This window comes from Mobula hypostoma, chromosome 8 (assembly GCF_963921235.1).
Source record: "Mobula hypostoma chromosome 8, sMobHyp1.1, whole genome shotgun sequence".
Taxonomy (NCBI): domain Eukaryota; kingdom Metazoa; phylum Chordata; class Chondrichthyes; order Myliobatiformes; family Myliobatidae; genus Mobula; species Mobula hypostoma.
In genome coordinates, this window is record NC_086104.1 from 133,941,800 (window position 1) to 133,955,128 (window position 13,329).

A 13,329-nucleotide genomic window follows, 5' to 3' on the forward strand; every position below is an offset into this window, starting at 1 on the left:
AGATTTCTCAAACTTTCTGTTTTGATATTAATGTTAATGTTAATATTAATTACACAGTAGAGTAATTGTTATATTCTGCATTAAACTATTAACAAATTTATAATTTTACTTAGTGACCTGGAGAGGGATTCCAGATTTAAAAATATATGAACAAAACATTTAAATATGAATATTGCAAAACTTTGTCTCAATACAAGAAAAAAATGTATTTAAAAATCTGAAATATTTTGATGGATCGGGTGTTATTTGAGGCACATAGACGGAGCTGGATTGCGAGGCGGCCCCTTTGTTCTTTGCCTGCCAGCTGGGCGGAATTATGTCCATGGGACGCACAAACCCGGAAGCAGGCTGCGGTTCAAGATGGCGGAGGTGAGGGGGAAGGAAGCGGTACTAACGGGGCTTGGTGTGGGGTTTGTGAGTGTCGGGATGCTTAATGAGAAGGCAGAGCGTGAGAACAAAGGGAATACAGCCTACTTGAGTCGAATAGCGGCCTGGTGCCTGGTGTAAATGGAGCTGACGGGGAGGCCAGGGCTCGGGACTCCCGGGTTGATAGCAGCTCTGGGGCCGTCGCCTCCCCGCTCATCCGATCTTCTCCTTCTTTCCTCCCCCGCCCCCAACTCTTCTCCCTCCCAGCTACCCAGTTGCTCACAGCTCCCTCCTTTTCTCTACCTCCTCCCCCTGCGTCCACGGTGCTCGGTGCTTCCACTACCTCTAGAAGCGAGATTACTGTTTGGTTAGGTTTGTGTTCAACTAATAGTTACAGGAAATGCCACGAATAATCGTGAACTTTTCATCCAACTGCAAGGAGATGTGAAATCCCTGACATCAGCTGACGACTGTTAATTTGTTAGTTTGAAAGAAGCAATAGTGGGGGAATTTGCTTTTCTTTTAATTGTTTTCTGTTCAGATCTATAATTTGTAATGTTTTCTGATTGGCAGTGGGAGGGTGTTGGAGTCAGGAGCGAAGGGTGATGAGTATCTTTATATTGAGCTTTCATAAGGGTTTTAGGAAAAAAGAAGTTCTGGTCTATAGAAGAGGAGACTGGTTGGGATTATAGTGATGCACCTCAAAATAACAGCTGATTGTTTTCATAAACAAGAAAATCTGTAGATGCTGGAATCCAAGCAACACACACACAATGCGGGAAGAACTCAGCAGGCCAGACAGCATCTATGGAAAAGAGTACAGTGGACGTTTCGGGCTGAGATTCTTTGGCAGGGTCTCGGCCTGAAATGTCAGCTGTACTCTTTCCATAGATGCTGTCTGGCCTGCTGAGTTCCTCCAGCATTTTGGGTGTATAGCCGATTGTTTTGGCAGTTTCTAATTTGAGTGATTGATTCTGATGTTGCATGGTTGTTGAAACATGTCAGCCTTTCGCTGATTGTGGGAATGTGCATATTTAATATAATAACATGAGATTGTAATATTGTTGCTTAGTAATCATTTTCCCTTTCTGTCAAGCCAAACAATTCTCCTGCTTTGCTTTGCTGCAATTACTGATAAGGCTGAGATTTGGGTGCATATGGTTTGTGGTGCTGACATCGGCATGGTTTTACACTTACAGACATACTTTTTGAGGGGTGAAGGAGAGGGAATCTCTAGCTAGGGTGATTCTATTGAATTGTTACTAGAGTTTCTTGGATGTTATGGCAACCAATGTGTATTAGTTGCTCTGGGTGGGTGTTGTTTTTTTGGGATCTGGATGCCACTTGAGTGAGTCGAAGATATTGTAGTGAACTTTCCAGTATGTCCTTGCAGATTTCTCATAGAACCAGGCTAAGTCCACTGGGTTGTGGAGGTGTGCATTTCTGCTACAGATATTCCTCAGGTGTCCAGTTTTGAGCTGCCAAACCTGCTGTGAATTGATCTTGTTTACTACATTTGGAGAGTTGTACATCACCGTGGAGGGTGTGTCTATTAAAAGTGAAATTTTATCCCAAAGAGTAGGCAGTACTCATCATCATGGACATACGCAGCTGTCATGGATTCATTGGTGAGGCCAGTAGGTTATCCCCTGATTCATCTGCTGCAGACCCCCACTATGCCCAAGTCCTTAAAAGTAATGATCATTGAAGTCTCCAGACCGGGGAGGGATGGTATTGGGAGACAGAGGCAGGTGGTTATTTAATGGAAGCAGAAAAGGGAGTTGTAGCCAAGTAGGGGAAGGGAGGACGAAGGTGGTGACCAGCCGGAGGGTAAGTGGGGACTTGGGCTACAGGTGCTGGAATCAACAAACTCATTCGTAAGGCCAGTGATGTTGTGGGGATGGAACTGGACTCTGTCACGGTGGTGTCTGAAAAGAGGATGCTGTCTAAGTTGCATGCCATCTTGGTCAATGTCTCCCATCCACTACATAATGTACTGAGTGGGCACAGGAGTACATTCAGCCAGAGACTCATTCCACCGAGATGCAGCACAGAGCGTCATAGGAAGTCATTCCTGCCTGTGGCCTTCAAACTTTACAACTCCTCCCTTGGAGGGTCAGACACCCTGAGCCGATAGGCTGGTCCTGGACTTATTTCATAATTTACTGGCATAATTTACATATTACTATTTAACTATTTATGATTATTTTCTATTACTATTTATTATTTATGGTGCAACTGTAAACGAAAACCAATTTCCCCTGGGATCAATAAAGTTTGACTATGACTATGTAAGAAAAGTAATAATTGGAATCATATAGTGAGCTGGAACCAGACTTGTACGATGATCCAATGGGTGAATTGCATAGTTAATAGTTGGATACAACCAGAATGGGGTGGAGATGAAAGTTGGTGATCGGGGTGGATGTGCTGGAGGAGAGGTATGGGAAAGGAAACATAAAATTCAGCACCTGATGTGGATTGGAATAGAAGGTAGGGGGAATATGGGATCTAAGGATTACCTGAAATTGAAAAATTCAGTGTTCACACCATTGTGTTTAGACTACTCAAGTTGAATATGAGATGCTGTTCATCTAGTTTGCATTGGATTACACTCTGGTGGTGAAGAAGGCTGAGGAAGGACTAGTCGGTATGGGAAAGAGGGAGTTGAAATAGCATGCATTTGGGTTTCACAGTGCAAGTGGAGCATGGGAGCTCGGCAAACTGGTCTCTTAGTCTTCCCCCCCGCCACTGGTTCTTTCTGTCCATTATCATCCCTCAGCCTTTCTCGATGTACCTATCACCCTCTCCACATGTCTTACTTCTCCCCTTTCCTGGATTGAGCTGTCTTCTGTGTAGAGTCTCAATCCGGCATGATCTCAGCCGGAACCATCAACAGTTCCTTTTTGTCCACAGATGCTGCTTGACTTAGTTTATCCACCAATTTTCTGTTCCAGATTCCAGCATCTGTAATCTCTGGACAGCTATGTAGGGCAGCTGTCCCAACTTAGGAACCAATGTCTCAGATGTTTGTGAGGAAGCTTTTGTAAGGTCATCTGGGCAGGTCTGTCTTGTAAACCCAATGGTTTTGACAATGTGGTCTGTTGACTTTTATTTATGTTTGAGTGTAACAGTAATGATGCAATTGTGGCTTACATAAGCGCCCTCCAGCAGCATTTTCTAGCCAAATGCATGGGATGGGCCTGAATAAGAATGTCAGGAAGTGAGTTATATGGATATTTATGAAAACCTTTTGTTTTTATTATCATCATTACTGTATTGTTTTTCTAAATTCCATTATTAGTTGTAAGGTTTGAATTTGGATTTCTGGATTGTTTGATAACTTAATTGCTTTGCCACCACCCTACTCAATGAATAAGACCATGAGAAAGAGGAGCAGAATTAGGCCATTCGGCCCATTGAGTTTCCTCACTATTCGATGATGGCTGATTTATTTTCCCTGTCAACCCCATTCTCTTGACTTCTCCCTGTAATATTTAGCACCCTTATAATCAAGAGCCTATCAACCTCTGCTTTAAATACACATTACCCAATGACTTGCCCTCAGATTAGTGGCAATCAGTCGCTGTTTGTGTGTGTGAGATTCAGTTACAGGCTGGAGTGAAAGTAGTTCAGTTAACAATACGAACTGCAGGGTTGTTGACTATTTTCTTTATTAAATGCATTTTCAGATGACAAACCTACAACTAGTTGCATGTGCAGCTGCAGTATTTTCCTAATTGCTTCCTAATTTCTTGTGTGACTAAGCATTGATTGTTTTTGTGAAGCATTTCATCCTCTCCCAGAGCTGTTTCCAGCTCTTCTGCCAGTGGGATAGAATTTTGGTGCCGTTGTTTGTCAGGTATAATTCTGGGAGTACAACGATATCAAACTACTGTTCGACTACTAAATGGAACAGTTTTAGGTAAATCTTGAGTATTTGCTCTCTATTGCACCTTAATGTCTTGGAGAGCTTCAGATCATCTTACTCAGTTAATTCCTCAATTCCATCATAATTATTTTGAATAAGCAAACCCAACATAGTTTAAAGTCACAATGATTCAAAGCCATTTTTGTTGATACTCTTCCCTCATACCTTCTTGACTGACTGTCATTGCCAGTGCAGTCCAGTGGGTGTACAGTAAACTTTTGCCTTTTCCTCATCTTTTGTTTCTTGAATTCTCACCCTCAAGCTGTTGGTTTCACTGTTGGATTCGGTGTTGTCGTTTGACTGAAATGAAGGCTGACAACTACTAAATCAAATAGTAAAAAGACGTCTTTGGGACAATTTCTGCTTTGTCATACTTTACCGCTGTGGTTTAACAACCATGCAGTTGGGTTTGGCTTTATTGGAAATGTATGGTATATTGGGGCATGGAGAAGGAGAAGGATAATCCACAGCACTTTCCAGACAGTTAATTACTTTGCATTCAGTTAATGTATGGCAGCTTAGTGGTGCAGAATCAGAATCAGGTTTAATATCACTGGTATATGTCATGAAATTTGTTGTTTTGTAGCAGCACTATATTGCAATACACAAAAAAGGAGCTGGGCTGCTGGTCAGATTGAAGCTGAGGGGCTTCAGGGTCCCTAGGCCCACCATCCTGCTGGCTAATGTGTAAGCCATAGAGAACAAGGTGGATGATGTTAAAGGGAGACTCACCTACTGCAGAGAGATGCAGAACTGCTGTGTATTCTGTTTCACCGAGACCTGGCTCTCCCCTGCCATTCCCAACTGTGCCATCCGACTGGAGGGATTTTCGATTCATCGGATGGACCGCACAGCATCTTCGGGCAAGACGAGGGGAGGTGGTGTCTGCCTACTGATCAACACTGTGTGGTGCTCGGACACAGTGACACTGCCAAGCTCTTGCAGCCCGGACCTGGAACACCTGTCGGTGAAGTGTCATCCCTACTATCTGCCACGGGAATTTACCTTGGTCATACTGACAGCGGTCTACATTCCCCCCCCAGGCGGACGTGGAGTGTGCTTTGAACATACTGTATGCCAACATCAGTGAATTTGAGACCAGGTATTCAAAGACTTTGCTCATTACAGCCAGGGACTTTAACCAGGCCAACCTCAGAAAGGTGCTGCCAAAGTTATACCAACATGTCTCCTGCCCCACTAGAGGCCCGAATATACTTGACCACTGCTACACAGCAGTCAAGGATGTCTTCCGTTCTGTCCCATGACCTCACTTCGGAAAATCGGACCATCAGGCTGTACTTCTCCTCCCGGCTTACAAACAGAAACTGAAGTGGGAGGTCACGGTGTCAAAAGTAGTGTCGCGTTGGATGGAGGAAACGGATGAGGTCCTCCGCGACTGCTTTGAATCGGTGGACTGGTTAGTATTCAAGGACTTGGCAGCTAACCTCGATGAGTATGCCTCAGCTGTCACGGACTTTATTTGGAAATGCACGACTGTGTGTCTCTCAAGACGATCCGGGTATTCCCTAACTGGAAACCTTGGATGAATTATGAGGTCGTCCCTTTAGAGGGCTAGAGCTGTGGCTTTTAGGTCCGGGGATACCAGTCGCTACACGGAATTCAGGTGTGAACTCTGGAAAGCCATTAAGGGTGCCAAGAGGCAATGTCGAGCCAAGTTGGAAGCCGAGGCTAACCAGAGGGATGCCAGTAGACTATGGCAGGGTCTAAATGAGATCACTGGGCGCAAAGAAAAGGCTGGGAATATCAATAACTGTGGCGCTTCTCTTCCTGATGAACTAAACGTATTCTACGCAAGATTCGAACAGAAGAAGAGCGTCCCGCTCCCTCCGGATGAACCGGACCTGGTGGCATCGAGATTCATTGTCACCAAGGAGGACGTTAGAAGGGCCTTCCTGAAGATAAATCCAAGGATGGCGTCCCGGGACGGGTTCTCCGGGCCTGTGCAAGCGAGCTAGCTGGAGTGTTTGCTGACATCTTCAACTGCTCCTTGCTTCAGTCTAAGATCCCCTTGTGTTTTAAGAAGACAACGATAATCCCAGTGCTGAAGAAGAGCAAGGTGGCATGCCTGAATGACTATCGACCTGTGGCTCTGACATCAATTGCTATGAAATGCTTCAAGCGATTTGTTATGGCACAGGTCAACCACAGCCTCGATGCTTTGCAATTTGCCTACCGGAGCAACAGGTCAATGGCAGATGCCATCTCTCTGGCCCTACATTCCTCTTTAGAACACCTGGAGAATAAAGATGCATATGTAAGGCTCCTTTTCATTGACTACAGCTCTGCCTTTAATACCATCATTCCAAATAAACTGATTCCTAAGTTCCGGAACCTGGGCCTTAGCACTCAGATCTGCAGCTGGATCTTCAACTTCCTCACAGACAGGACCTAGGCTGTAAAAATAGGGGACAAGCTCTCCTCTACAATCACTCTGAGCACCGGTGCCCCACAAGGCTGTATACTCAGCCCCTTGCTGTACTCACTGATTGTGTAGCCAAGTTTCCATCGAACTCAATATATAAGTTTGCGGATGACAAAACAATTGTAGGCTGAATCTCAGGTAATGATGAGTTAGAGTACAGAGAGGAAATTAAGAACCTGGTGGCATGGTGCGAAGACAATAACTTATCCCCAGCAAGACGAAGGAATTGGTTGCTGACTTCAGGAGGAGTAGCGGACCGCACGACCCAATTTACATCGGTGGTGCGCAAGTGGAACATGCTAAAAGCTTTAAGGTCCTCGGGGTCAATATCACAAATGCCCTGTCTTGGTCCAACCGAGCAGAGTCCACTGCCAAGAAGGCCCACCAGCGGCTTTACTTCCTGAGAAAACTAAAGAAATTTGGCCTGTCCCCTAAAACCCTCACTAATTTTTATAGATGCACCATAGAAAGCGTTCTTCTAGGGTGCATCACAACCTGGTAGGGAAGTTGTCCTGTCCAAGGCCGGAAGAAGCTGCAGAAGATCGTGAACACGGTGCAGCGCATCATATAAACCAATCTTCCGTCCTTGGACTCACTTTACATCGCACTCTGTCGGAGCAGTGCTGCCAGGATAATCAAGGACACGACCCACCCAGCCAACAGACTTTTCGTCCCTCTTCCCTCTGGGAGAAGGCTCAGGAGCTTGAAGACTCGTACGGCCAGATTTGGGAACAGCTTCTTTCCAACTGTGATAAGACTGCTGAACGGATCCCGACCCGGATCTGGGCCCTACCCTCCAAATATCCGGACCTGTCTCTCGTTTTTTTTTGCACGACCTTACTTTCCATTTTTCTATTTTCTACTTATGATTTATAATTTAAATTTTTAATATTTACTATCGATTTGTAATCCAAGGAGCGGGAAGTGCAGAATCCAATATTGCTATGATGATTGTACATTCTAGTATCAATTGTTTGGCGACAATAAAGTATAAAAAACTATAAACTGCAATAAGAAATGTATTAAAAAAAATTAAATAAGTAGGGCAAAAGACAGCAAAGTCGTGAGGTAGTATACATGAGGTCATTATCCATTCAGAAATCTGATGACAGAGAGGAAGAAGCTGTTCCTGAAATGTTGAGTGTGTGTCTTCAGAGGCTCCTGTACAACCACCTTGATGGTAGTAATGAGAAGAGGGCAGGTCCTAGGTGATGGAGGTCCTTATTGATGGATGCCTCCTTTCTGAGACATTGCCTTTTGATTATGTCCTTAATGCTGGGGTGGCTAGAGCCCATGATAGAGCTGGCTGAGTTTACAAATTTTTACAGCTTTTTCCCATCTTGTACAGTGACCTCGTCGTACCAGACGGTGATGCAACTGGTTAGAATGCTCTCTGAAGTATATCTGTATAAATTTGCGAGAGTGTTTGCTGATATACCAAGTCTCCTCAAACTCCTAATGAATTATAGCCACCGTTATGCCTTGTTTGTAATTGTATCAATATGTTGCACCCATGATAGATGGTTAGAAACGTTGACACCAAGGCTTATCCTTTCCACTCCTGATCACACACTGGTGTGTGTTTCTTTGAATTCCCCTTCATGAAAGTCCACAATCAATTCCTTGGTGTTTCTGTTTTTGAGTGCAAGGTTGTTGTGGCAACACCATTTAATCTCACTCCCGTATGCCTCCTTGTCGCTATCTGAAATTCTGCCAACAATAGTTGTCATTGTCAAATTTATAATGAAGTTTATGCTGTTTTGAGACACACATTTGTGGGTGTGGAGAGAGCAGAGCAGTAGATTAAGCTTGCATCCTTGAGGTGGACTAGTGCTGATCGTCAGCAAGGAGATGTTATTTCCAATCTACACCAACTATGGTCTCCCAATGAGGAGGTCAGGATCCAGTTGCAGAGGATGGTGCAGAGGCCCAGGTTTTGGAGCTTTTTAATTTGTAATCAAAGGCATGGTTGTGCTGTAATCTGTAAACAGCAGCCTAACGTATGTATTGCTGTTGTCCAGAGTGGAGAGCCAGTGAGATTAATCCAGTTGTGCAGCCAAAAGAGCCACTGCCTCACTACTCCAGCAACACATATTCAGCCCTAACCTCTGGTGCAGTCTGTATGAAATTCGTCCGCTCTCCATGTGATTGCTGGAGTTTCCTGTGAGTGGGTGCTCAAGCTTCCCTCTTGTATCCCCAAGATGTGTGGTAATTGCCCCCTATTTGTAGGTGAGTGGTAGTATCTTGGAAGAACTGATTGCAATATGGGCAGAATATTATATAATAATACAGAACTGGTGTAAAATCGATGCTTTATTATAAGTGCAGATTTGGTAATCGAACGGTTTTGTTTCTATGCTGTATTGCTTTGAGTTGTTATTGTTTTGTGGAAAAGACTTTGGACAATTTGATAGTCTTTTAATTAATTTTAAAAAAAGATCTGGTTTTACAATTGGATGTGGGAGAATTGTTGGCCAGAACATGGGTAACTGCATTGCTCTGTTTGGCATCTTTTTACATAAATTAGAAAGGCAGGTAAGACCTTAATTTAAAAATTTGCTTGAAGGACTTCCAGCAGTGTAGAACTTTGAAGTGTACATCTAGTTTATGTGTTAAATAACTGTAATGGATTTTGAATCCACAATTTTTTACTTGAAATAGAAATTCCTATCACTGAATTGGTCTGTGCAGTAGGTGACTCTAGCAGAATGGTTGCCCAGACAGTTAACTAATGACAAAACAAACTTGAGCATGTCTGATTGTTCTACTAAATTTTTCTTTTCTCGTTACACATAACACCTCAGAAATGGAACATGAGTAATTCTTGTGCTGTACCCTTCACAAGTGACACGTGTATATTATCTGTAGGTAACTTAATGGATTGAGCTGAATGGGATATATTCAAAATTAGCTTCTTTAATGCCCCACTGTACAAGATTGTGGATGGCCCAGTACTTGAGACGACTGACTGCCTTTTCATGTGCAGCAGCCCTGTGCTTTCAGGATGAGAAGCTACAAGCTGTCAACGATAAAGCGGTTGTATGAAGAGGGTTATGGATTATGTGAGAGAAGCCAGTATATGTTTGTCAGGTTGTGATGTTGAACAGAGACCAATGTGGTTCTTCCTAGAAGTAAAGTCACTTCTGTTAGTGAAGCTTGTCAGCTTTATCAGAACCTTGGAAATAAAATTTGGTATTAGCAGGAGGAGGAAATTGAATTCTGTTCATCAGAGTAAAGAATACGTTGGGGAGACTAAAGTGAGCTGAAGTTCTGCATAAGGCATCTATGTACCACCATAACTGACGCAAAAAGTTTAAAAAGCCCTTTGTCACTGAAAAATAATACATAATAGTACATATATTTTTATAGTCTTTGAATTCGGCAGGTTGAAAGATTTCAAACCATTCTTATTGATTTCCTTAGACAATAGATGATTGTTGAAGTTCTCTGTTGAAAGATTTTTTTTCCTTTAGTTTTCTCTTCTGGTTGAGAAAGCAGCTTAACTCCTCCCACTGGGGTGCATACTACAGAATGAAGGGTAATACATCTCATTGTTATTTGCATATTAGCCCATCACTTCATTGATGAGCACTTTGATTTAATGCAGAGAAATGAAAATAGTGAGTGGAAGCAGTTATTTCTTTTGTCCAAAAAAATCTCTTGTGGCTTGGCCGCCAGAGTTATTGAAATAGGCAGTAAGGTTTATAGTGGAGCCATACAAACTTGAACCAAGGGTTGAACTCTGTTATGTGTTCAACCAGCACAATACATAATACAAAGAGAGTTAAAGGGAAGCTGGGAAGGGGATTTTTGATGAGAATCTCTTGTGCAAGGGAAGATCATATCGATGGTTCACTGCTTATTTCCACCATGGATCCTTAAAACTGTGTGCTAACGAAAGGCACGTGCAGTTGCTCCTCAGCATGGCTTTGATCTGTGCAGGGCTGCGAAAGAAATTGATCTGACCTATTGTTTCAGTAGCAAAATTATGAAGCCTATTAAAATGTGTGCACAACATCAGAAATGATTTTTCAGAATTGTTTCTGTAATTTTATACCTGTCAGCATTGAGCCCTTGGAGACTTGTCTGACTTGAGTTAAAATACAATAACCGTTAAAATAGAAGCAACCAATTTGATTATACATGAATATCAAACAGCACTCCCTTTACAGCTGCGCAAACTGACCGTTGCTCTGAGCAGGAAAAGTTTACACAACCTGAAAACTGTGCAGTACTTTAATAAAACATTTATACAAAAGAAAATTCCAGCTGCATGGCAACAAAGGTTATGTGCGCGGGAGCATTTCAGTTATCGTGCAGCTATGCACTCGCATAGCTTAGAGGGAACAGTGATCTCAAGCTACTTCCTATGAATGGATCTGTCATCTTCCCTCAATCTATCTCTGTTAAAACCAGAATTAGGCAGGCTGGAAATGTTGGCAGTTTCAATTTAGCCTGATGGGAGGAAGCTTGTGTTGAAAGTTGAGATTTGGTCCCAAGTGTCAACAGATAAGTCCGCCTTGAATACAAATCAGAATGCCACCACATAATTTTTGTCTTTATGGAAATGGTTGTAATGAAAGAAGAAATAAATAAGACGGCACTGGATCTGCATTCCTTTCAATGTTATGCGCATCGCTGACATCACACTAACACTTTTTGAAGAATGTAGATGTGTAGAAGCAGAAAGTTTTATTTACTTATTTCAGGAATTTGATTCTTATCTCACCTGTCACATACACACCATGAAAAAATGTGGTCATATATAGATTGTTTCCTTTATTCACAGACTTGTCAATAGTTTGTGATTTCCCGTGTGTTCTATACCACACAGAGCTTTGAAAATGGTTTTCCATTTGAGGAGAATAACCAACAAGTCCTCTGAGACCATGTCATAAGTTTGTCATTGCAAAACAATTCAGCTTGTAAACGAATGCATTATATTGTGCTGTTGCTCAATTCTTCTGAGCCATAGAGACAGAATAGAAGGAGGCTCTTCGGCACACCAAGCCAGCACCTACCATCAAGCATTTGTTTCTGTACTAGTCCTGCCCTAATCCATACTCGCCACGTTTTTATGAACTACTCCTCCAGATTTCTACCATTTACTTGCAGTAAATGCAGTTTACAATGACAAAACTTTTGGAATACAAGGGGATATTCCATAACCTGAAGGAAACCAATAGGGAGAGTTTGCAAACTCCACACAGACGGCACTGGAGGTCAAGACCAAACTGGATTGCTGGAGTTGAGGCAGCAGCTTTATAATTACTCCACTCTGCCAGCGCTTCTCGTTATTTACTTTATTGAGAGAAACTGCGCGGAACAGGTCCTACCAGCCCAACAAGACGTGCGGCCAGTACGTACGTACGTACTGTCTTTATTGCAAGACAGCATACAATGATCAATTATAGAACAACTATGCTGTTAACAGGTATGTTTTTGGACTGTGGGAGGAAACCGGGCACTCGGAGGAAACCCATTTGGTCACAGGGAGAATGTACGAACTCCTGACAGACTTCAGTAGAATTGAACTCTGTACTCTGACACCCCATGCTTTAATTGCGTTGTGCTAACGACTATGTGCTGTGGCAATTATGGTCCTCTAAGCTATCAACTATAATTTATAAAAATATGTATTGGAATGTACTGTTGCTGCAAAACAACACAGTTCACGACGTAAGCCAGTGAAATTAAACTTGATCCTGATTCTGCAGGTATATTTATTACAGTGGTACATTGTTTTAAAGAAAATTATACTTTCCAGCTTCACTTTCTGATCTGATTTTCATGAAACACTAACAATTTTCAAAGACTTGGCTATGGATAAATGCTTTGTTCTTCCTCTTCGTGTTCTTTACCTGAATTGGCTTGTACTTTAAACAGAAGCAGTCATTTGGAAGAGATTTTGCCAACGGCTTCATGACCAGTGAACTTTAGCGTCCTTAAACTTCATGTCAGCTAATTAGAATCTAGAAATCTCATTGTACTAGTAACTGGGTCAGAATGTGCAAGGCAAAATTTGGGGGGGATTTGGGTGTTAAAACTAGTTGTAGCATAGACACCGTCCTTCCAGTAGCCTTTACTTGTATAGTAAAGTGGTCCAGCAAAGGCAAATAAGACAGATCTACAGGTCCAAAATTTTCAAAAGTTTGCTTTGTCATGACTAATCATGTACATCATTGAGTTGCCTTTGTATCCTTCGATAATTTATAACATTGAACTTGAGGTTTTAGATTCAAAAGTGTTTATATTACTTATACTATATAAAAAGTGTTTATGCTACACACTGGTGCTCTCGGTGCAGCCTCCTCTAAATTGGTGAGACCCGACATAGATTTGGAGACTGCTTCGCCGAGCACCTACGTTCTGTCTGCCGGAAAAAGCGGGATCTCCGAGTGGCTATCCGTTTTAATTTCACTTCCCATTCCCATTCCCACATGTCAATCCACGGCCTCCTCTACTGTCATGATGAGGCCACACTCAGGTTGCAGGAGCAATGCTTTATATTCCGTCTGGATACCCTCCTACCCAGTGGCAGGAACATTGATTTTTCTAACTTCCAGTAATGTCCCCCCCCCCCGCAACC

The 13,329-nt window shown here is 42.7% G+C and overlaps 1 protein-coding gene across 1 annotated transcript in view; it reads left to right on the forward strand.

Moving 5' to 3' along the window:
• The first annotated feature begins 336 nt into the window (after window positions 1-336).
• Window positions 337-13,329, forward strand: part of LOC134350980 (golgin subfamily A member 7-like) — a 65,336-nt gene continuing 52,343 nt past the window's right edge. The window contains exon 1 of the mRNA XM_063056923.1: window positions 337-369. Within this exon, the coding sequence (XP_062912993.1) occupies window positions 361-369 (9 nt within the window). The 5' untranslated portion in view covers window positions 337-360. The remainder of the gene's footprint in view (window positions 370-13,329) is intronic.